Here is a 24,322-nt window from a genome sequence, read left to right on the forward strand (position 1 = left end):
TATCCCCCCAAGCCATAAGACTCCTGAACATGTAATCAAAGGGCTACCCAGACTATTTGCATTGCCCCCCCCCCCCTTCTAGCTGCTGCTACTCTCTGTTATGATCTATGTATAGTCACTTTAATAACTCTACCTACATGTACATATTACCTCAATTACCTCGACACTGGTGCCCCCTGTATATAGCACCACTATTATTATTTTACTGCTGCTATTTAATTATTTGTTATTCTTCTCTCATACTTTTTTGGGGTATTTCCTTAATACTGCATTGTTGGTTAAGGGCTTGTAAGTAAACGTTTCACTGTAAGGTCTACTACACCTGTTGTATTCGGCGCATGTGACAAATACAATTTGATTTGATGTGCTAATTGACGAGGTCTCGTGATCATCCAAAGGTCCCCTGTGATTGGTTACAATTCTACAATGTTGCCTTTCATTGGTTACTTGTCTAAAATGTAATACACGTTCATTGGAAGGTGATACCGGAGTGAAATCATTGGTCCTTTCCTTTCCATATGCCGGTTGAAAAGGGGGAGACCGTGGCTTGCTGTATATTTTCCTACGAAACACAGGCATTTGGATACACGAACCGTCATTCTGTTGTCATTAACGTTGGATAATCAAAGTATATAGCTAAGGGACTTAGCGTGTTAAACTAGACAATGAGCGAGGAAATTAAAGATAACATGACCAACACAAACGGTGCTGATAACGTGGACGTGACTCACACAGCAGCAGAGACAGCAGACCGCGATGTGACATACTACACCTTGGAAGAAGTAAAAACTCATAATAAGCGCACGGACGCTTGGCTTATCATCCACGATAAAGTCTATAACATCACCAGTTTCTTGGCAGAGGTAAACTCAAAATACCACTGTTACAAGCTAACGTAACACTCGCTACGACACTACTAGGTAGTTCAAATCTCGGTCTCTTCTGTCCGTTGTCTGGTTTCAAATTCATTTCGTATCCAAAGCCAACCTAAACGTCTAGCTAGATAACCAACTAACTTGCAAAGTAACAATGCACCTGTGTGAAGGTATGGGTATTTCTAACTAGCTACCATAGCCTAACGTTAGTTATACAACACCCAGTCAACACAGGCTGAGGCAGCTTGCCAGCGATAGTATTTGCTATTTTGGCTAGTGTGTTTTGCCTGTTTAACTAGCTAGGTAATGTGGGTAACTGTTTGCTATTTTTGTCTACCTGCATAGTCCCAATAATATTAACAGATGTGGTGTAATGTTGCGCCTGGAGATACGTTCCATAATGCAACGTTAGATAGATAACGCGCAAATACTTTGCTTGGTTTGAACTAGCTACTAGTTATCTTAATTTGCTAAATATAACTGCAACATTTTGTCACGACCACTCCTAATTGTTCGTTAGTTCATCCTCGCCTGGTCCTTTTGCTGTACCTATAACTACCAGTGGGACTTTAGTCCACTCGGCAAATGTTACAAAAGTGGCCAGGGCGGTTACCAGATGTCAGTTGCGCGACTCGCATGTAATGTTAAAGGTATAATGGGAAAAGAAGTCCAAATACAATGAAAATGGCACAGCATCATGGTGTACCAGTCTGTTTAGTTATCATTCCACTCCATGTCGTGCTTTACAATTTGACAATGGCAGAGTATAAGGAGTGGAATGTTAGCAAAACAGGTTCTGGATTTCAGGATGACATCTTTCATGTGTTACATTATCACAGCTGTATTTGTGGAGAAAAGCCACATTAAGATTTGTTTACCTTCAAAGAGTAAGCTTGCCAACAAAACTAAATGGAGCTTTAACCATTATGATGACTCAATCTATCCCAATATGTAATTTGAGGATATCAGAGAATAAGAGTTCAGAGCTTTATTTAACACTTACCATATTGATATTTACGACAATATAAACCATCCATGTCATGTAGGATGTCATATGCTACAATTGTCTAGTCTGTGATTACATTCCAACTTGGTAGTGACGGATCATGATTAATGTAAGTTTACTTGTTTCCAGCATCCAGGAGGTGAGGATGTTTTGATGGCACAGGCCGGTACAGATGCCACAGTGAACTTTGAGGATGTTGGTCACTCTAAAGATGCCAGAGCGATGCTCATCAACTACTACATTGGGGAGCTCAAGATGGTACAGAGATTGCTTTCGCTCAGCTGTTGAACTCTCCATTGCAAAATCATTTGTTTGTTCAAAAGTGTCTTTGAAACAGCTTTCAATTAATGATGGAACAATCTGTGGCATGATTTATTTGGATTGTAAGTGTGTAAATGATTATTTCACCTTGTCTTTTAGGATGACCGGAAGGACGGTGCAAAGGTAAAGTATTCAAGTAAATGTTCTGTTAATGTTTTATAATTAACACCTATTTTGCTAATGTTAACTCTTGAACTTTGTTTTAACAAATTCTCCCACAGGAAGAATTCATTACAACTTCAGGAGATGGCTCCAGGTCAGTCATAAGCGATAAGAATTTGATTATTTTATTTGCATTGACTAAGTATTGTCTCCTAATCATTCTTCACTGAGCTGTTTGTTCCCTGGCTGAATGTTTAAGTGCTCTGTCTTTCTCTAGCTCGTGGACAACATGGTTGATACCTGCCATAGTTGCAGTTGTTGTGGGTATCATGTATCGATACTACATGCAGGAGCGCAAGTCTCCCTGAGCCCTGATGCTGTCTTCTCATTCTTTCTGTCTGGAGGCCTTGACATGTTTGACCAACCCCCCCCCCCCCATTGAACACAACTTTTCAGAGGTGCGGACAAGGACAAAACAATCCCCTTGCCCCTTGGCTTTCTTTTCTACACCTCATCCAACAGGCTTTGGGTGAGATGCATCTGGAGACTTTCTCCCCTCAGTGTCTTTACATTGGTTTCTTATCTATTCATATTGTTTACGCACTGCCTTTTTGTAGTAATTATTGTGTGGTCTAAGTTATTCATATGAAAATGTTCTAAACTGTTGTTGCTATCTGCTTTGGACTCTTACAGTGAGCTCCAAAGGTATTGGGACAGTGATTATTATATTTTTTGGGGCTCTGTACTCCAGCACTTTAGATATGAAATGATACAATGACTATGCTGTTAAAGTGCAGACTGTCAGGGTATTTGCATCCATATCAGGTGAACTGTCTATAAATTACAGCACTTTTTGTTCATAGTCCCCCCCATTTTAGGGGATCAAAGATAATGGCACATTGATTTGTGTATTTGGTCCCATATTCACAGCACGCAATGACTACATTAAGGTTGTGATGGGGGGGGGGGTGTGTCACTTCACTGTCCCAATACTTTTGGAGCTTTCTGTATTATACTCAATTTGTTCAGACATGTTTTGTGGCTAACCCCACATCTGTTTGACTGTAGGTCTAGGAAGTAGAAATGTAGTAGGGCATAGCAACACAGGTTATGGGGTCATATCTATAAGAAATAATGCTGTTTTCTTACGGAGAAATCTGAGTAGCGTTGAGTTGCATACTCCTTGTTAGTCTTAATTCTCCTCAGACTGCTGCCCAGTATAATTTCTGGTGACTGAATAACATAGGAAAAGGTAGCAACAAAGCATTGTAATGTATGTTTGCTCGAGTACATTGTCATGCAACTTGTCATTTCAAACTTAAATCATTGATTTGAACCAATGACTTGATTCCACAACATGCCTCATTAAAAGTACTTCATTTATGTTCAGCTATTCGTTGCATGCATTGCCTGATTTCGTGTAGGCCTCGTTCTCTCAATCAGCATTTTGCATTACGAAGGCTGCACGCAATGTACAGTATCCTCTTTTGATGATAAAGTGAAATGTACTTATCCCTAACTCCCCTTTTCTAGTCTTACACTAAGCATTTATTTGGTGATACTATGCTTTAAAAAACATGAAGTATGAGAATTGGTGTGTATTATAACCTGTATTAATGCAATTGCATAACACTGTGCAGGATATGTCTGTCTCTTCCTATGCACATCCTTTAGCACTTAACTGCTGCCCTGTGAGTGAATTCTAATGGTTGGACTAAAATTGTTGAACTCTTGAAGGCATAAAACACTTTTGCATTCGTATTGTGTCAGCTGTTCATTTATTGTAGTGTTTGTCACCGTGCCATTTAAGTGTACATTTGGCTCTGTGGGCATTGTGGATAAATGGCAGTACTTGAAAGCATATGTGGATTCTCAATTGCACTACCGATTTAATTGGTATGTCAACAATATATTTAAAATTTCAGTTGTCATTATAAATGTTGCTATCCACTAATTGAGAAGCACCTGAAAACAATCTGCCCAAGACTCTATAATACTGATTTGTACATATGATAACCAACATATTCCATTTGGACACTGAACTTTATTATACTTCAAAGACCAGTCCCATTTGAAATAATCATTCCCGTCGAGTCTGACATTGCCCTTGTCATGGAGAGTAAAAGGCTGAATCGTGCTATCATTTTAATACAATTGTGAGTGACGTTTTGATTTTATAAGCTTTGTGCTTTTACGATATGCTCTTCATTATTCTCTTTTTGAGGTACTCATAAATACTAAGGAAATATTTGTTTACTGACGGCTCAGTTCATTCAGAGATATCCACTGTAACCTCTTACTGACATTTCCTATAAATCTTAAATCTCATATTAATATTTTGAAAGTTGTATTATAAAATTCCATTTAATAGCTACGGTCGGAATGTTAACATTCTGCAGTTGAATCATCACTTCAGTATACAGCATTCATGTAGTTCCTGCCTATATCTTGTCCTGCACAGAATTAGATTGTCGCGAATCTGGGTAGGACATTAGACAGCTGGAAGAAGTGCGATGGTATGAAAGTGTAAGAATGGCACTATTAAGATCAGAGATTCGTCTACTTAGTGTATATACCTTTGAGGTGTACATTTCCTAGATTACAAACCAAGTAGTCTAACCATATAGTGGGCCTACATGTGGCGACAGGTGTGGTAGTCTTCCAACGTTTGCTCTGAGAATCCTACCAAAGATGATTTTGGAACTGTAGGAGTGAGATTTTTGGAAAGAGTGGATTCCTGTGTTTTTTGGCTGACCCATATGTGTCAAACTGGGTTAAGGACAAACTGGGAATGGTTACATCTGTGAAAGTTGTTTCAATTTTTTTGTGTATCTGCCTCCCAGAGGAAGCGGTGCTTCGAGTCATGCAGTTTGGGCTCAACCTGTGGTGTGCTTTGCTCTCCGGAGCAAGGTGCAACTAAAAGGGGTGATCAATGGGGTAGCATTGAGTGTAGAGGTCGATCAAATTGAAGGGAATATGTTTGTGATTTCCACTGTTTGGTGAGCCGTAGACCGAGTGGCAATGGCTAGTCTGAGAATACCCTGTCTGTCTTGTGATCTTTGACACAGAGCTTCTACCTGATCAGGTTAGATAATATTTGCATTCTGTGAGGGTTCCGAACCCGCTTCGGTGCTTTAGGTGCCAAGGATTCAGACATGATGCAGCAGTGTGTAGAAGAGAGGTCCCAAGATGTGAGAAATTTGCAGGAGGGCATAGTCAGAGGGAGTGTACAGCTGGGATAGAGAAAGCACTGTCAGCTGTGGGGGTGCCCATTCAGCTGGAGATCCAAAGTGCCCTGTGAGAGGCAGATTGAGATTGCCCGAGTTTGAGTGGGGCAGAACATTTCATATGCTGAGGCAGTGAAGAGAGTAGAGGATAGCCGAAGGGTGAGTGAGTTGACTGGGAGGTACCCAGTGAGTTAGCCCGAAGAGAGAGAGCCAGGGAAGAGCTTTTTAGTATGGTTGGATTTCTTGCGTTTATAGCCATGGTGATCAACTGCACTGCACTGATGGAGTGGAAATGATAAGTGAGAGATTTTAGTGCCGAAGAGCTGGAAGTTTTGAGAGAAGGGGTTCCATCCTCCCAGTCCAACGGCCTGGTGTAGGATTATTTAGGACCAAAGTAGTGGGATGGGGTGGTGGATTTTTGGAGATAGTGTATAAGTGCAGGGTTAGATGGTGGTGCCATTGAAGTTTTTCCCCATTCTGCTTTTCCCTTTTTTGTGACAAAAAGGTGCAAATTGCACTCCAACCTGTGAATTGCAGCAATATGAAACTAGTCTGCCGTAAAACCACAGGAAGAAGAAAGTAGATTGTTCATCATTTTAATAAAGTTTTTTTTTTTTGAATATCCCGTGGAATTGTGGGATAGCAATGGCGACTTCTGTCTTTGTAAACATAAAACGCATTATTTACAAAAGATAATAGCTATTTCATAATGGTTTGAATCATCTCAAGTGGGTGGCACAGTTTCATACTTACATGAATGGTATTTTCCCAGTAACTCGGGTTAATGTAATTGAAGTTCGTTGTTGAGTTACAATAAATACATGTGGCAGGTTTAGCTAACGTTAGCTCGCTTAAAACATACTAGCTAGCGTGTCAGGACCTTGATAGACTCACCACCTATTTATTGTTAAGGTAAGCAAGCCGGTGTTTATGAATGGGATTTGACAACTGTAATATCAGGTGTATAGTCGTAGCTATTAGTTAATTTCCTTTTTGTAACGTAATAGTTAGCTCGCTAATTAATTCATTGGCTGAGCGATATCCAGTTAGCTATCTGGGTACTATAGCTACTAAAACAATATATATATTTGAAGTCACATCTGTCATTAAGTTATAATAGTTTCTGCTGGTTTTTCATTGGCGTTAGATGTAGTAGTAACAAATATACTATAAGTAGCTACAGTAGTGACTAAATAGCTGCGTACCTAGCTAGCTACTGTAGCAATCTAGAATACATCCCGTGAATTATTCGGGCGCAATTGTATCGATTAGTTTAATGTAATTTCCATATGTAACGTTACAGAATTAATAGTTGGCTAATCTCCCCCAAAAATGTGGTATCCAATCCAGACAGTTGTTTGAGACCATGGAGGATGATGCGTCGCTGCACCGACTGGAGGGCAGTGACCCCACTGCGCAGGTCTGCGGGTTGATCGTGAAGAAGAAGAGTGCAGCAGTAGAGCCTCATGTCTTTCGTGCACCTACTCCACGCACCTCTCTCCTGGGCCTGGATCTGCTGGCAGCTCAAAAGAGAAAGGAGCGAGAGGGCAAGGAGCAGGCTGAGGCTGACAGCGATGACAGGAATAACAAGAAATCCAAGGTGTCCTCCTACAAGGACTGGGAGGAAGGGAAAAGTGATTCTGGGTCTGATGAAGAAGACAAAGACGAGGAGGACCAAGGTGGTAGAAAAGAGAGGTATGTTGTTTTGAAGTGATTTGGTTTGAGTTAGTGTAGCCTCTTTTCATAGTGGCATAGAATACATACTCTCTCCCTATCAAGAGATCACATCTAAACTGATGTCATGCATGCAGTGTTGTCTTACTGACACTTTATTCTGTTTCATAAAGCAGCAGGAAATACCGTGTGACTGGCTCAGAGACACCCTCTAACCCTGGAGGGGTCAGCGAAGAGTTCCGTCGCAAACACCAGCAGAGGGAGAAAGACCGGCGTGAGCATGGAATGTATGCCTCCTCCAAAGAGGACAAGAACAGAGAGAGGGAGAAGGACAGAGAGAGGATCAGAGATACGGACAGAGATCGAAGGGGTGAAAGAGGTGAGTAAAAAATGTATACATCTGCATGCACAATGTTAATATTCAGGCAATAGCAATATTTTCTATCTGTTGTGTATTTGTAACTGAAGTAATGACTAACTGTTTTGATGGCAGATGAGCGGGAGCGCAGTAACAGCCGCGGCAGCAGCCGGTCGGAGCGTGGAGACCGCAGTGAGAGGAGTGAGCGCTCACAGAGAGAAGGCTGGTCCTCCGAACGCATCAGCCGGGGTAGCAAGAGAGAGGAGCCTCCAACGCCCCAGACACGCCCCAAAGGTCAGTAACCCTACCTCACCCCCGGATAGGCAGTTCTTTAAGGTCCTTAGGTCATGCTTAAAATACACTAAGCACTCTCTCTCCCTCCATTCCTCATACCCTTTGAATCAGATGGCACTCCCTCGCGCACCAGCTGGGATGAGGATGACGGTGGCTATGCCAGCTCACGCCGTTCCCACTGGGAATCTCCCTCTCCTGCCCCTTCACACAAGGATTCTGACAAGTCTGAACGGTCGGAGCGCAGCCCCCGCTCTGGACGGGAGAGCGAGAGGAAGGACAAGTAAGCAACTGCAGCTCAACACTCGTATGTTAATTTAACTGGGTTTTATACTACTATTAAAAGACACATTTTCTGTGGCTATTAGAAATTTGTTATTTTCAGCTTTTAAATGAACTTTTCTTGTTTCTGTTCCCAGGTCAGTCAGAGGCCGGTATCCTGATGACACGCCCCTTCCCACCCCATCATACAAGTACAACGAATGGGCCAATGACAGGAAGCACTTGGGCTCCACTCCTCGCCTGTCCCGTGGGAAAGGTAAGCCCCTCCTCCTTCCCCTCTCAGTCTTCCCCCTGTCACGTTTGAGCTCTTATTAATGCTCTGATAAGGCTTGCTGATGATTGTGTCTCTGTGCCCCAGGTAAGAATGAAGGAGAGGATGGCATCGCCTTTGATAATGATGATGAGAAGCAGCAGTGGGAAGAGGACCAGAAGGTGTGTGGACATGGAGTTTTAGCAATAACACAAATTAATAGCTTTCCCAACATTCATAAATGCACATTTCTTTGTATTTACTATTGCCCTGTGGTGTTGCAGCAAGCGGACAGAGACTGGTATATGATGGACGAAGGCTATGATGAGTTCCACAACCCACTGACCTCCACCTCTGAGGATTATGTGAAGAAGAGAGAGCAGATCCTGCAGAAGCAAACACAGAAACGCATCTCTGCCCAGAGACGACAGATCAATGAGGTATGGCACTGTGTTGCTACTCTATGACCACCTCCAGCCCTGGGTGTATGTAGCTCGTTTAGTTATCGTTTTGATCGTTATTACCATCCGTGGATTAGAATTTCGTGTGTTTTGTCTGTGTTTAATGATGTGTGTTGTGTTCCTCCTGCCAGGATAATGAGCGCTGGGAGACTAACCGTATGCTGACCAGTGGAGTGGTCCAGAGGCTGGAGGTGGATGATGACTTTGAGGAGGACAACGCTGCCAAGGTTCACCTGCTGGTTCACAACCTGGTCCCTCCCTTCCTGGACGGGAGGATAGTCTTCACCAAGCAGGTAATGCATCATTACAGCATGTTATGGGCCAATGAAATGACTAACACTCCCCTACCTATTCATTTTTTATTTGATTTGGACAGAGAAGCTAAAACTTTTTAATTTGGCTTTTAATTTGATTTGAGATCAAATGTTTTGTGGGGCTCTGACGATACCAGTGTCGCAATATTTTTTTCCATGGCAAAAATGAAAACACAAAGCAGACCACTCCCTTAGGTCCTTTAAAAAACTGCTGTATGTAAAATATCATGTTCTATAGCTTGGAAAATAAATAAATGTGACTCTGCGTGACCGTAATGATGATTGTTTCTAACATTAGGGCAGTTTTCCTAAAGAAGTTAAATTTGCTTCGTGTTTTTTTTCCTTTACCAATAACGGGAGGGTAGCATTGTTTGGGGGGTATGAATGATATTTATGCCTCTAACTTTCTCACTCCTCATTCTTCACAATTCATTCATGATTATCTGTAATCATGCTAGCATCCACATTAAAGTAGAAGTGTTCAGAAACATATTCTCATTTACAATGAAAGTGACTCCAAAATGACACAATTTACCATTGGGCACAACATAATCTGAAACGCAACCAAAACAAACTGCACATACATCCAACACGTTTGTAGGGTCAAAGCTTAATGTAGTCATTGCTTGCCAGGAATATGGGACCAAATACTAAACTTTTACATAATTGAATACACTATAAGTGAATTTGTCCACAGGGCCTTTAGAAAGTATTCACACCCCTTTTCTTTTCCCACATTTTGTTTGTTGCAGCTTGGATTAAAAATGTATTCAATTGAGCTTTTGGGTCACTGCTACACACTACCACATAATGTAAAAGTGGAATTATGTTTTTAGAAATGTTTGCAAATGAATTAAAAATGAAAATCTGATATGTCTTGAGTCAATAAGTATTTAACTCCTTTGTTATGGCAAGCATAAATAAGTTCAGGAGTAAACATGTGCTTAACAAGTTGCATGGACTCACTCTGTGTGCAATAATAGTGTTCTACGGGATCTTTTTATGAATACCTCTGTATTATCTGGGTACGGTCCCTCAGTCGAGCAGTGAATTTCAAACAAAGATTCAACCACAAAGACCAGGGAGGTTTTCCAATGCCTCGTAAAGTAGGACATCTATTGGTAGATTGGTAAGAAAAAACAAAAGCAGACATTGAATATTCCTTTGAGCATGGTGAAGTTATTAATTACACTTTGGATGGTGTATCAATACACCCAGTCGCTACAAAGATACAGGTGTCCTTTCTAACTCAGTTGCCGGAGAGGAAGGAAACCGCCCAGGGATTTCACCTTGAGGCCAATGGTAACTTTAAAACAGTTAGAGTTTAATGGCTGTGATAGGAGAAAATTGAGGATGGATCATTAACATGGTCAGTTAGGGTAGTATTGTGGAGTAACTACAGAGTGAAAAGCAGGAAGCCGGTACACAATAAAGTATTCAAAAACATGCATCCTGTTTGCAATAAGGCACTAAAGTAAAACAGAAAATGTGGCAAAGAAATGTTTGGGGGCAAATTCAACACAACACATCATGGAGTACCAATCATCATATTTTCAAGCATGGTTGGTGGTGGCTGCATCGTGTTATGGGTCATTGGTGAGGAATAGGGAGTTTTTTTTTGTTAAGTGCAGACAAAATCCTAGAGCAAAACCTGGTTGTCTGCTTTCCACCAGACACACAGGGAGACAAATTTGCCTTTCAGCAGGACAATAACCTACAACACAAGGCCAAATATACAGTGCATTCGGAAAGTATTCAGACCCCTTGCCTTTACCTAATTTTGTTATGTTACAGCCGTATTCTAAAATTGATTCAATCGTTTTTTTCCCCCCTCAATCTACACAATACCCCATAATGACAAAGCAAAAACTGTTTTTTAGAAATGTTTGCAAATTTATTCACTTATTCATGCTTATTCCTGCCCATTTACTCAGTACTTTGGTGTACCTTTGGCAGCGATTTACAGCCTCAAGTCAGGTATGACGCTACAAGCTTGGCACACCTGTATTTGGGGAGTTTCTCCCATTCTTCTCTGCGGATCCTCTCAAGCTCTGTAAGGTTGGATGAGGAGCGTCGCTGCACAGCTTTTTCAGGTCTCTCCAGAGATGTTCGATTGGGTTCAACTCCGGGCTCTGGCTGGGCTACTAAAGGACATTCGGAAACTTGTCCCGAAGCCACTCCTGTGTTGTCTTGGCTGTGTGCTTAGGGTCATTGTCTTGTTGGAAGGTGAACCTTTGCCCCAGTCTCAGGTCCTGAGCACTCTGGGGCAGGTTTTTATCAAGGATCTCTCTGTACTTTGCTCCGTTCATCTTTCCCTCGATCCTGACTAGTTTCCCAGTCCCTGCCGCTGAAAAACATCTCCACAGCATGAAGATGCTGCCACCACCATGCTTCACCGTAGGGATGGTGCCAGGTTTCCTCCAGATGTGACACCTGGCAGTCAGGCCAAAGAGTTCAATCTTGGTTTCATCAGACCAAAGAATCTGGTTTCTCATGGTCTGAGAGTCCTTTACGTGCCTTTTGGCAAACTCCAAGCGGGCTGTCATGTGCCTTATACTGAGGAGTGGCTTCCTTCTGGCCATTCTACAATAAAGGCCTGATTGGTGGAGGGATTCAGAGATTGTTGTCCTTCTGGAAGGTTATCCCATCTCCACAGAGGAACTCTGGAGCTCTGTCAGTGTGACCATCGGTTCTTGGTCACCTCCCTGACCAAGGCCCTTCTCTCCCGATTGCTCAGTTTGGCCGGGTAGCCAGCTCTAGAAAGAGTGGTGGTTCCAAACTTCTTCCATTTAAGAATGATGGAGGCCACGGTGTTCTTGGGGACCTTCAATGCTGCAGACATTTTTTGGTACCCTTCTCTAAATCTTTTTGCTCTGGCGTGCACTATCAACTGTGAGACAGTGCACGCCACAGGTGTGTGTGCCTTTCCAAATCATGTCCAATCAATTTGATTTTTACAACAGGTGGACTCCAAGGTGTAGAAACATCTCAAGGATGATCAATGGAAACAGGATGCACCTGAGCTAAATGTCGAGGTTCTTAGGAAAGCATCTGAAATACTTATGTAAATAAGGTGACATTCTGTTCTGTCACCTCATATAAAACATTTGTTCTCAAATCCAAAATGTTGGAGAATAGAGACATATTTTTTTCTTTCTTCACTGTCCAAATATGTAGGGGAGTGTATATACTTTTAAGGTCTGAGCCATTGGGGGAGAGCTGTTGCAGGCTTGTTGAGGGATTGTAAGAGTCTGCTGATAAGTTTTTGGAACTGGCTGAGTAATAACTAGTAGACTTACTATCAGAATTGCTGTGTACTGAATAGGATACTGTTGCTGATGTCTCTCTGTGCTGTAGCCGGAGCCTGTCATCCCTGTGAAAGACGCCACCTCTGACATGGCCATCATCTCCCGCAAGGGCAGCCAGCTGGTCCGCAAGCACCGCGAGCAGAAGGAACGCAAGAAGGTAGGCAATGTTTAAAACAGCTATACAGTACTTGATGGTATGGTTACTGGCTGAATATCTGACTGTCATTTTGATTGTTTCTTCAGGCTCAACAGAAACACTGGGAGCTGGCAGGCACCAAGCTGGGTGACATTATGGGCATCAAGAAGACCGAGGACGGGGATAGCTCTGGGGGCAAGCCAGTGGGTGAGGATGGCAGGGTGGACTACAGGTAACAAGCCCTTTACTAAAGGCTTATTTTGTGTCTGTTTTGAATGTTTATTAAACATCCGTTTTGACAAGAACGACCTCATTATTTCCCTCCGTCTCTTCTCCTTCTTCCCTCCAGAACGGATCAGAAGTTTGCAGACCACATGAAAGATAAGAGTGAGGCCAGCAGTGAGTTTGCTAAGAAGAAGACCCTGCTGGAGCAGAGGCAGTATCTGCCCATCTTCGCTGTGAGGCAGCAGCTGCTCAACATCATCAGGTAGCTACTCTACTGGACCCGGCCCGGCTGTCCTGGGACCACTTATCACCCCCAGCCTTACCCCAGATGCAGGCTTTCATTCAGGGTGTAGGATAAGACATGTATGGCATTGAAGGGGGGAGTTGGGGGCTGTGAAGTCAGAATGTTCATATGTGATTTACCTTTGGTTAGAGAATGACTACATTAATGCTAACTTAGGTAATGTTAGACAGCGTTTGTAAATCATTGACAAATACACTTCCGGATCTGTTTTCTTAAGCCGTTATTCATGTTTCCACAGTTTCGTAAGGTTGAACGTCCCATCAGGATTGTAATGTTATTGGTTGTGATGTGATTCTGTCCAGGGACAACAGCATTGTGATCGTGGTGGGGGAGACGGGCAGTGGGAAGACCACCCAGCTGACCCAGTACCTTCACGAGGATGGCTACACCAGTTACGGCATGGTGGGCTGCACCCAGCCCCGCAGAGTGGCAGCCATGAGCGTGGCCAAGAGAGTCAGCGAGGAGCTGGGCAGCAACCTGGGAGAGGAGGTGAGTATTCAGCTGGCTTATGGAGGAGCCACTAGACAAACATTAACTAGATCTTAGAAAACCGTGATCTATGGATCAGTCAAAGCAGTAGATAACTAGTCTTATCAGTTAACCCAGTGTAACAGACCTGGCAAGAGTTTATGAACGGCAATGAACTTGTTTATAGAGGAACGGAAGTACCCCAGAACAGAATAAGTGTTTTCTTCCACCAAATATCAATGTTCACTGTTTTTATAGAGGTCAATTGTTGGTGAGTCATGGTGCTGTCTTGGTTTTCTCCTTATGGAGTTGACGCTTGTATTCATATATTGTGCAACACTGCTATCTAGTGGTGATTCAGAGATTGTACACCGCTTCCATTCTACAACTTGTCATGGAACTGTCCTCGCCAGCTCGTTTCTTTGGTTGACCCGTAGCACTGTCGTTTGTAGCACTGTCGTTTGTAGCACTGTCATTTGAACGCTGTAATTCATACGTGGAATGTAAATATATGTAGTTCACTACTAAACCATTTATTTTTTTGCTTTGCAGGTGGGTTATGCGATCCGTTTTGAGGACTGTACGTCGGAGAAGACTGTGATAAAGTACATGACAGACGGCATCCTGCTGAGAGAGTCTCTCAGGGAGTCAGATCTGGACCACTACAGTGCTGTCATCATGGACGAGGCCCACGAACGCTCCCTCAACACAGACGTGCTGTTCGGCCTGCTACGAGAGGTCAGAGAGACACCTTTTTTATAAAGTATTTTGTATGTTTATTGGCATAGAGCGATATAGAGCTGAAAGGTTGGAGAGAGAGTGCTGAAAGAGCAGTGGGCTGGATTCAAACTCATACTGGCAGTGATATGTGTTCCAGGGACAGTGGCTTAGACTGCTAGACCAGAGAGACACTTTTACAGCTCACTGGATGTTATTCAATTGTGATTCTTTTGCATGCATATGTTTTATTCGGAGGCTTTGGTTGTCTTGTAAGCAGTAGTAGAACTCTCTGTCTCTGTCCTTTTCTTCCAGGTTGTATCGAGGCGTTCTGACCTCAAGCTGATAGTCACCTCAGCCACCATGGACTCTGACAAATTTGCTGCATTTTTCGGCAACGTTCCCATATTCCACATTCCAGGAAGAACATTCCCTGTAGACATCTTATTCAGCAAGGTATTGTGTCCAACTCTCCATTCAACATCCATGTATTATTATTTGTTTCAACACAGCCATTTCATTTGTATAATGACTTATACCCTGGTGGGCGGGCGTTGCAAAATAAATGTACACATGCATGTTTGTCAATCATTTCATCCACACTACTTGGTTCTATTTCAGATGCTCGATGCAATGCAACTCCCGCCTCTTCCATCTCCTTATTGGTTTTCACAAAGATACAAACCCACGTGGGTGCTTTAAAGACGAACAAGGAGAGATTAATCAAAGATAACTAAAAAAACTAACTTGGTTTCAGTTTTGTCTGAATATTAATCGTCAGAGTAGAGGAACACACTCATTTGTAAATGTACATAGAACCAGCTAAAAAGTAGATTAATCGGCAGAGTAGAGGAACACACTAATGTGTAAATGTACATAGAACCAGCTAAAAAGTAGATTAATCGTCAGAGTAGAGGAACACACTAATTTGTAAATGTACATAGAACCAGCTAAAAAGTAGATTAATCGTCAGAGTAGAGGAACACACAAATTTGTAAATGTACATAGAACCAGCTAAAAAGAGGACCATTTGCATATCAGGTAAAATAACATCCCTGGATAAACTGCTAGCAACAGCTATCAAGCTGAATGTTTCATGTGTTTTGACCTTCCCCGAAATGTATATAATTGATTCACAGTTGGTTTTTGGTATTTTAACCTTTTAACATGATCGCTTCTGGTGGGGATTGACAAAATGATCATGTGCAGAATGGCAGCCGCGGGCCTGGTTTAGTCATGGAGTAAGACTACTGTTATTTGTACTGATGTGTGTGGTTGCTGTGTATTCTAACAGTGTTGTGTGTTTGTACAGACTCCCCAGGAAGACTATGTGGAGGCAGCAGTGAAGCAGGCCCTACAGATCCACCTTAGTGGTATGGGGGGAGACATCCTCATCTTCATGCCTGGCCAGGAGGACATCGAGGTGACGTCAGACCAGATTGTGGAGCGTCTGGAGGATCTGGAGAGCGCCCCTCCTCTGACTGTTCTGCCCATCTACTCCCAGCTGCCCTCTGACCTCCAGGCCAAGATCTTCCAGAAGGTAACCAATAACACCCAGTTACTGTTACACTAACATGTACAGTTGGAACTCTTAACATACTGCAGTATCCTTTGTACACAAGCATACTTGCTATTAGGTAGTCGGAATGCATATACTTAACACAAAAAAGAACTTGTCCTCCTTACTGGTAAAGTGACGTGTGGGTAATGTCTTTGTTGTGTTCTCTAACCGCCAGGCTCCAGATGGTGTGAGGAAGTGCATCGTTGCCACCAACATTGCAGAGACCTCCCTGACTGTGGATGGTATCATGTTTGTTGTGGATGCTGGATACTGCAAACTCAAGGTACCCGGTCACCCTCACTATCTTCCCCAGACGATCAAATGATAAAGACAAGCCATGTTAGGATAGTATTTCTCTTTGTTTTGATGCTGATGTGTTCTCTTTGACAGGTGTTCAACCCTCGCATTGGCATGGATGCCCTGCAGGTGTACCCCATCAGCCAGGCTAACGCCAATCAGCGTGCGGGCAGAGCAGGACGTACAGGGCCGGGCCAGTGTTACAGGTAAGTCACTGTCTACACACACTTACTCACAAGCAACCAGTCTCACACTCCAAATGTGAAGTCCTCCCACCTTCCTCAGTTTCCAGAGGGCTTCCTTTGTCCTCCAGTTGTGGTAAAGAAGTATGGAACCATAATGAAGGTGTAATGAAAGGCAGTTATTTGAAGGTGTCACCTTGGTGTGATGTTTGAGAGTTCCAGTCAGGGCTAGCAGGAAGTAGTATTCACATGGCTGACACTGGTCTATGTCAAGAGTGTCCTGTCTTCTAGAAAGATACTTCAGTACTCCTACACCTGACTGAAGCAGTCTGGAACTAAAACTTAAATCAGCCATATCGTCCCCCTTTCATGTCTATCTGGTGCCTAGATACAAGGAATAAACAGGCTGAATTACACAATTCTCCTCACTCTGCCTGCTATCTCATTCCAACCACTCCTATCCACCAAAAAGGTAGAAAGCCAGATACAAACATTAGCATCCTTTTGTATGGTGAGCCGTGCTGAAACGGGTGTCTATCTGAAGCGAGATTGTGTGTGTGTGTGTGTTGTTGTGTGTAATGCTGCCGCCGGTGTTTCATCCTCTGGCTGATGCACATCAGAGCTCCCCTCAGATGGGCTGTCCAGGCCTCTGATCTGCAAGGCGGCCGGGCTGCTTTCAAAGCCATCAGAGGCTGAGAGGGAGGGAGAATCCTAATCTCCACAGGATTTCATGCAGTTTAACTCTGTTTACAGCAGGGAAAATGTGACACAAAAGCCTGTTCTCTCTGAGATTTCACATGACCTTTCTCCTATCTGTCATACTTCCCCAAGTTGAGGGAGATGGTGACACACACCAGACACGTGATTGTTTTGCCTTGTAAATGAGCTGGGAATTTTATAAAAGCGCCCTCTACCAAGATTACCCCCTCTGTGAAGAATCAATTTGGGAGTGGAGCTTTAGAGTGAGGGGGCCTAGGCGTTTGGAGGGGCGGGAGGTGACGTGTGTGCGCCGTGCTGGGTGACTCTACTTGTGTGGAGAATCTGCTACTCAAAGCACCTCTTAGCTGTGACTGCATCCAACACACCGCACATCTCCAGCCCCGAGGACATTCACACAACCCGGTGTAAACAAACACAGATCATTCCCTCATAATGCACACACTTCAGAGGGATTAGCCACTAACTGAAATGGTTGAGAGATGCTTTGTTAGGCCAGACCTATCAGTCTGAAGCAGCAATGGGAGCTGCTCTAAATAGTTTGGTTAGTAAATACCTTGGTAAGTAAGTAAGTAAGTAAGTAGTTAGTAAGTAGCTTGGTTAAATGTTTAATGTGCAGTAGGCCTGTTTCTTTGCCCTTGGGGAGAGTTCAGCTTTCATGGAAACGGAGGCTTCTCAATCACGGTGCCACTGTTACAGGTGTGAGCACGGTGTGAAATCTTATCGGTGCCATGCAGAGCGGGTTTAACCAGGTGGTGAAGACAGCGTCTCCAGACCTGTCACTCTATGGAGCATTTGTGCATTTGGAAAAATGGTGCGTCTGCTAGATGATTTAATAACCTCCCCACTGTCGTTGTCTCTGTCACTCCATCTCTCCCTCTCTACTTCTCTGTCCATCCAGGCTCTACACCCAGAGCGCCTTCAAGAATGAGATGTTGACCACCACCATCCCAGAGATTCAGCGGACCAACCTGGCCAACGTGGTGCTGCTGCTCAAATCCCTGGGGGTCCAGGACCTGCTGCTCTTCCACTTCATGGACCCCCCGCCTGAGGACAACATGCTGAACTCCATGTACCAGCTGTGGATCCTGGGGGCCCTGGACAACACAGGTGGGTCTCTGCCCTGGCCTGGACCACATCACTCAAGATTAGGCCACTAAATGTACAAACTGATCAAATAGAATAATTTATCTCAGAAAACAAGGTTAAAATAGGGTGGGATAAGTATGTGTTCCCCACCAGCAATACAGCCAACAGATTAACAATAACTACATGTGCGAGGAGAGACTTGGATGATGGAACTAGTCAATAGGTTGCTGTAATGGTATGTACATGCACTGCACACCGTAAAGTATAGAGCTAGGTAGCACTGTGGTGTAGGTAGTGGAGTAATTGCATAGTGCTTTATCCTCTGTTAGATTTGACTGGCTGAGTCTCATCTCTGTCATCTGAGCCAGATCCCTGGGGATTAGGGGATTTGGTGTCTGTGGAGGACTTTTGACGTTTGCCTGTGTGGTGTGTTAACGGCACATCATCTCTGATTAAGGTTTACCTGGCCAATACAGCCTGTTCTGCCTCTGAACTTTCCCTCTAAGCTCCTTATAGTCTGTCATGTAATCATTTAAATCAGAGCTGGCAAAGTTTGATGTAAATATTTTTTACAACCCTCCTCCACTGTCAACACAGGAAGGTGTCACTTGTATTGTGTTCCCCCTCTCATCTGTCTGTAGACAGGAAGTGCGTAAGTTATTTGTCTCCCCCTCAGGTTCCCTGACGCCCACTGGGAGGCTGATGGTGGAGTTCCCTCTGGACCCGGCTCTGTCCAAGATGCTGATCGTATCATGTGACATGGGCTGCAGTGCTGACATCCTCATCATTGTCTCCATGCTGTCTGTACCGGCCATCTTCTACAGGCCTAAGGTAGATGTCATTGAGATCACCAACCGATTCATGTCTTAATGTGTTGCTAATGTTTGTTTCTGTTAAGAAAAGTTCACATTACACACTGGACAGTTGTATGACCCCTGTATTTCCTCTGTGTCCTGACCTTTCCAGGGTCGTGAGGAGGAGAGTGACCAGGTGAGGGAGAAGTTCTCTGTCCCAGAGAGTGACCACCTGACCTACCTGAACGTCTACCTGCAGTGGAAGAACAACAACTACTCCAGCATCTGGTGCAACGAACACTTCATCCACACCAAGGCCATGCGAAAGGTCAGACCCTGCCCTTGTCCTTTACTCTCTCTGACCAGTATCCCTGGCTTAGGATCGAAATGCACTTGATTACCACTTTGCATCACAATAGTCACACACTGAGCAATGTGTATTCAATGTCCTCTTGTGTTGGTTCTCCGGTAGCTAACGTGTCTCTGTGGGTGGGTGTTTCAGGTGCGTGAGGTGCGCTCCCAGCTCAAAGACATCATGGTGCAGCAGAGGATGAACCTGGTGTCCTGTGGCTCAGACTGGGACATCATCAGGAAGTGTATCTGTGCTGCCTACTTCCACCAGGCAGCCAAGCTGAAAGGCATAGGGGAGTATGTGAACGTGAGGACAGGCATGCCCTGCCACCTCCACCCCACCAGCTCTCTGTTTGGTATGGGCTACACCCCAGACTACATCACCTACCACGAGCTGGTCATGACCACCAAGGTAACAGACCCAGCCTCCACACAGCTACGCTATGATCTGGACTGTTCAGAGATGATGTTCTACACCAGAAAGAGCTGTCATATATCAGCCTTCTAGCGCTGTTACTGTGTTCTACTGTGTTGTAAACCTGTGTTGTTTGATGTCCCTCCTGTAGGAGTACATGCAGTGTGTGACTGCGGTGGATGGGGAGTGGCTGGCTGAGCTGGGGCCCATGTTCTACAGTGTCAAACAGGCAGGGAAGAGCAGGATGGTAAGCTCTTGTTACTCAGCCCTTCCTCCCTTCCTACGTCTCATGGTTAGTTCCTCCTCCCTCTGTCCTTTTCTCTCCTCTCACCCCTCTGTTCCTCTCTCTCTGTGCAGGAGAACCGGCGGCGGGCCAAGGAGGAGATCACTAACATGGAGGAGGAGATGTCTCTGGCGGAGCAGCAACTGAGGAGCAGGAGAGAGGATCAGGACAGGAAGAGTAACGTGGGCAGCGTCAGGTATACACTCATCTACCTTCATCTATTCTTCAGAGAGGTTTCACTCTGACACTAGTCCCAGTCGCTATTAAATAGACTGCAGAAGCCACACCCGCTTGTGGGGAAAGCAACAATTGGTTACCCAATTGGCTCACAGCAAAATCTTGACCTTTTTTCAAAGCAATTTTCCTGTTGTCTGCTTGTTTTAGTCAATTACAAAGCTACATTTAAGAAAAGTACATCTAAAGATGACTTTTCAACATTGCCAAGCGTTCCCGTTACTTAGAAAAACGTAATATTGAAAGGCTTCCCTCATGCCCCATTTCATGACGGCGCTAACGTTAGCCATGTGAGTGCTAGCTACCTACCAACCAGGACATTAAGCTAGCCAGGTCAACAACAGACTATACAGCTATAAGTAGTGAGTGGAGTTACAAACAGACTGTACTTAACAAGTTAAATGTTTTTTTACACACATAGCTACGTGTAGCCTAATTGGACACCGCGTCCCTATATTTCCCACTCTGAATAGCCTGAATCCACAGGGCTCTTCTCGCAGGCTCTATTTCCCTACGTGGGAGCATTGCGAACCGTAGGTTGTGATTTCTGACCTGGCTACATGTACATTGAACAACAGCAGCAGCAGCAACATTGTAAAAGTTTGCTCTTTTACAATGGGGGTCATTGGGAAACAATGTTAGTTTTCCAGAATCTGCCCCTTCCAAGTCGTAGAAACGGGTTAATGTAGCTGCTTCTCTACCCATCTCTCTCTAATTCTCTCTGCCTCTCCTTCTCTCTTATCCTCTGTCTTTTCTACCTCTCTCACTTTCCATGATGAGCTTTTCTCACCTCCAGTCCCTCCAGACGAGACAAAAAGAAATAATATTGACTCCTTGCTGACCCCCATTACTGCTGCAATTTAAATGGTGCCACAGCAGAGGGGAGAAAGGAGACAGTGTTAATTTTCAAATTAGAAAGGACATTTTTTCGCACCCATTCCACAAGGCTCACAAAAGAGATGGGTTTGGGAGGAAAGAAATAACACTATTGTTAATTAATCAGCAGATGTATTTCTATATCAGTCTGTGTGTCTGTCAGCCATTCTCCAAAAAGAATCACATTAAAACACGGAGGATTAAGGAATAGATTAGAGAGCGAGGGCCTCAGAATTATGATAATAAACATGGCTGGCTCTCAGCTGCTTTTGTCCTCCTCTGCCTGTGAACACAAGCATCCCTTCACCGTGCCGGGGCCCCATGAAACACTTCTACTACACATTTTGATCTGGTTTCCTTTCTGTCATTCAGCAAACCCCCACCACCCATACTCAGATAAGTGGGCTCAAAGCTTTACGTCAGAACTTGGGGATGAAGGGAAGGACTGGGTAATGACCTGATGGCTGTAATTGCTGGTGTGTGTGAGGGCTGAGGAGAGAATGCTGGGTAGTGTCAGGGTGTTGAACTGAGGGCTGAGGGGAGAATGCTGGGTAGTGTCAGGGTGTTGGGCTGAGGAGAGAATGCTGGGTAGTGTCAGGGTGTTGAACTGAGGGCTGAGGGGAGAATGCTGGGTAGTGTCAGGGTGTTGGGCTGAGGAGAGAATGCTGGGTAGTGTCAGGGTGTTGGACTGAGGGGAAAATGCTGGGTAGTGTCAGGGTGTTGGGCTGAGGAGAGAATGCTGGGTAGTGTCAGGGTGTTGCTCTGCTGTAATTAAAGATTAATTATAGATTTTGCTGTCAGCCTGTCCCACCCCGCGAGCCTGTCCCACCCCGCGAGCCTGTCCCACCCCGCGAGCCTGTCCCATTATGTTTGACATAGCAAGTTTTTTTTATTTTTTACTCTTGTTATTTTTATTGCCAATTGTTTATTCTTTTGTCTCAATAGGGCTGTGAAAATCTGCACCCCAGGAAGGAAGGAGGAGGCACCCATGACCCCAAAGCGCACCCCAGCTCGTTTTGGGCTCTAGTACTTCTCTGTTAAAAGTTAAACACTTGAACTCCCCACTAAATATCACCTGTATGTGTACCATACCATCACTGGAGGAGCCTTGCTGAGAGGCCTTGGAACACTGTCCCCTCCTATTGTCTGGAACCAGCCGCAGTTCAGACAGAGGCCAGCAGAGGTAGAACTTGTATAAGGCATGAGGCTCCCGTAAAATACCTTTTCTGTCAGCAAATCCACATAGCGTCGTTCCATTTTTATGTGCAGAGATGTACGGCTGTTAGAATGCAGTATTTTCCATTTCTGTGATTGTAAAAAAATATAAACACAATGATGAAACATCATTGAAAAGGTATCGTCTTTAAGGAGTATTTGATATACCTTGAAAATCTGTCAAAGCCTTTATCATAATCGTTCACTAGCTACAGTGTCCAAGCGGGAAATGTTTAGTTGTTCCATCTCCTGCTGTACCCTACAAGGGGCTGTTTTCTTGATGTAGTCTCTCCCGATCAATATAAACTGTGTTCAATAGGGCTGGGAATTGCCAGGGACCTCACGATACGATATTAGCATGGTACTTTGGTGCCGATACGATGTGTATTGCGATTCGATACTGTGATTGAGTTGATGTTCCAAACATATTGCTCACCATATATCTTCTGCAGAGGGACGAGAGATCCATGAGAAACGAGTTTTGATCAGTCATGGAAATAAAAGTTCTGAATACAGAAGATGGAGAACAAGATATGAAGGAAAAATACTGGCGTTTGTGCAGGTACAGCCAACTAGTGCGATATTGTCAAAACAATATATCCTGATGTAACTGTATAGACCCCCCCCCACCCCCCCATTACTAGTGTTTAAGTAGTGCTGCATTGTGCTGTCAGTCATAAGTGGACTGCTGGTCCAAACTAGTCTGGTCCCGTAGTGTGTTCATTGGGCTGTATGTCATTCAGTGTGAGTAGAGAGAGGAGGCAGAAGTAGTACTGTGTCGTGTGTTCATGAATTCTGCCCGATTTTCTTTAGTTATTTTTCAATTTCATCATGTCCCTCTCAAATCTCCTTCAATAGATAATTTTCACATTGTACAACTGGCTGACCTCTGTATCCTTTGTATGTTGTGTGTAGCAAATGGCCTGTGCCATGGTGAAGTGCCCCTTCACTGACTGAAGCATTATCCAAACTGTGCTTGTGGCATGAGTGTCTCAGACCTTATATCTGGAGCTACCTTAACAACACCCTTCATGCCAACTGTTTGGAGGACAAGCTTTAGCAACTGAGCTTTTCCTAACCCCATTAGCCCTTCAAAGCACTGACGGGTCGGCAGGTAGCCTTGTGGTTAGAGCGTTGGGCCAGTAACTGAAAGGTTGCTAGATCGAATTCCGGAGCAGACAAGGTAAAAATCTGTTGTTCTGCCCCTGAACAAGGCAGTTAACCCACTGTTCCCCGGTAGGCAGTTTTTTTTGTAAATAAGAATGTTCTTAACTAACTTAAAAATAAATAAATAAAAGTTGAATATTCCTCAGCTTCTCACCGTTTACACATGAATGTCAGAATCTGGATGAAATGCATGACGGCCTCAGCCTCATGATCCTTGTGTTAAAAATGCCCACCAATTTTTATCTTGAGATTCGCCTCTCCAAGTCAAGTGGGTGAATGATAATATTTTGATTTGTTTAACACCTGTTTGGTTACTACATCATTCCATATGTACTACTCCACAGCCTTGATGTCCCCACCATTACGCCACAATGCAGAAACAGTCAAAATAAAGAAAAACCCTGCTAAATAGCAGGGGCCATGGTTGGAGTTTGTGTGCGCACGTTTGGGTTTTTGCCCTAGCCCTACACAGCTGATTCAAAACTTCATGATTAGTTGGTTATTTGAATCAGCTGTGTAGTGCTAGGGCAAAAACCCAAACGTGCACCTGGGGGGCCCCAGGACCCCAGACTGATATGTCCTGCACTTGAGTAGTCAGGTTCAGCAAGTTCCAAGCGGTGGACTTGATTCTGAAGTCATTCATTCTCTGTACTAGATTGACTTTGTATAGTTTTGTACAGACTATATTGTCTTGTTGGTGGTCAGTGATTCTGTTTTGTGATGTGAAATTAGGCTCTGGTAACACCAGCCCATGGTTTGCAAATATAATTTTTAACTTGACTACTTTTGGGAACTGAAAATAAATGGTCTTATTTTTTACTC

The 24,322-nt window shown here is 44.0% G+C and overlaps 2 protein-coding genes across 5 annotated transcripts; both read left to right on the forward strand.

Annotated features, from left to right (window-relative positions):
* Positions 1 to 481: 481 nt before the first annotated feature.
* Positions 482 to 4,063, forward strand: LOC109895396 (cytochrome b5). Its single transcript, XM_020489052.2, has 5 exons — positions 482 to 863; positions 2,011 to 2,139; positions 2,302 to 2,325; positions 2,424 to 2,458; positions 2,582 to 4,063. The coding sequence occupies exons 1-5, from the start codon at positions 666 to 668 to the stop codon at positions 2,670 to 2,672; spliced, it is 477 nt and encodes a 158-aa protein (XP_020344641.1). The 5' UTR covers positions 482 to 665; the 3' UTR covers positions 2,673 to 4,063.
* A 2,085-nt stretch (positions 4,064 to 6,148) lies between these two features.
* LOC109895395 (pre-mRNA-splicing factor ATP-dependent RNA helicase PRP16-like) lies at positions 6,149 to 24,322 on the forward strand. Of its 4 annotated transcripts, XR_004210877.1 has the most exons (26): positions 6,149 to 6,443; positions 6,882 to 7,226; positions 7,379 to 7,584; positions 7,699 to 7,857; positions 7,969 to 8,137; positions 8,274 to 8,392; positions 8,495 to 8,568; positions 8,671 to 8,826; positions 8,979 to 9,140; positions 12,519 to 12,626; positions 12,713 to 12,837; positions 12,955 to 13,092; positions 13,437 to 13,623; positions 14,155 to 14,340; positions 14,635 to 14,775; positions 15,632 to 15,859; positions 16,056 to 16,163; positions 16,271 to 16,383; positions 17,978 to 18,186; positions 18,842 to 18,996; positions 19,132 to 19,287; positions 19,462 to 19,722; positions 19,877 to 19,972; positions 20,083 to 20,204; positions 22,064 to 23,882; positions 24,027 to 24,322. XR_004210877.1 is itself a non-coding variant. In XM_031830903.1 (25 exons), exons 2-25 carry the CDS (start codon positions 6,898 to 6,900, stop codon positions 22,143 to 22,145), a joined length of 3,789 nt encoding a protein of 1,262 aa, XP_031686763.1. In that variant the 5' UTR covers positions 6,162 to 6,443; positions 6,882 to 6,897; the 3' UTR covers positions 22,146 to 24,322. The 4 variants fall into 4 exon arrangements, 3 of the variants coding, with proteins under 3 accessions (XP_031686763.1, XP_031686765.1, XP_031686764.1); XM_031830903.1 differs by having other exon boundaries at positions 6,162 to 6,443; positions 22,064 to 24,322; XM_031830905.1 differs by having other exon boundaries at positions 6,162 to 6,443; positions 7,382 to 7,584; positions 22,064 to 24,322.

Source organism: Oncorhynchus kisutch, linkage group LG8, assembly GCF_002021735.2.
Source record: "Oncorhynchus kisutch isolate 150728-3 linkage group LG8, Okis_V2, whole genome shotgun sequence".
Classification (NCBI taxonomy): domain Eukaryota; kingdom Metazoa; phylum Chordata; class Actinopteri; order Salmoniformes; family Salmonidae; genus Oncorhynchus; species Oncorhynchus kisutch.

Coding starts and splice junctions, on each gene's coding strand:
- LOC109895395 (XM_031830903.1), top strand. CDS start 6,898: ATGGAGGATGATGCGTCGCTGCACCGACTGGAGGGCAGTGACCCCACT. Junction 13,093..13,436: donor CAGCTGCTCAACATCATCAG/GTAGCTACTCTA, acceptor GATTCTGTCCAG/GGACAACAGCATTGTGATCG. Junction 20,205..22,063: donor AGTAACGTGGGCAGCGTCAG/GTATACACTCAT, acceptor TTGTCTCAATAG/GGCTGTGAAAATCTGCACCC.
- LOC109895396 (XM_020489052.2), top strand. CDS start 666: ATGAGCGAGGAAATTAAAGATAACATGACCAACACAAACGGTGCTGAT. Junction 2,140..2,301: donor ACATTGGGGAGCTCAAGATG/GTACAGAGATTG, acceptor CTTGTCTTTTAG/GATGACCGGAAGGACGGTGC. Junction 2,459..2,581: donor ACTTCAGGAGATGGCTCCAG/GTCAGTCATAAG, acceptor GTCTTTCTCTAG/CTCGTGGACAACATGGTTGA.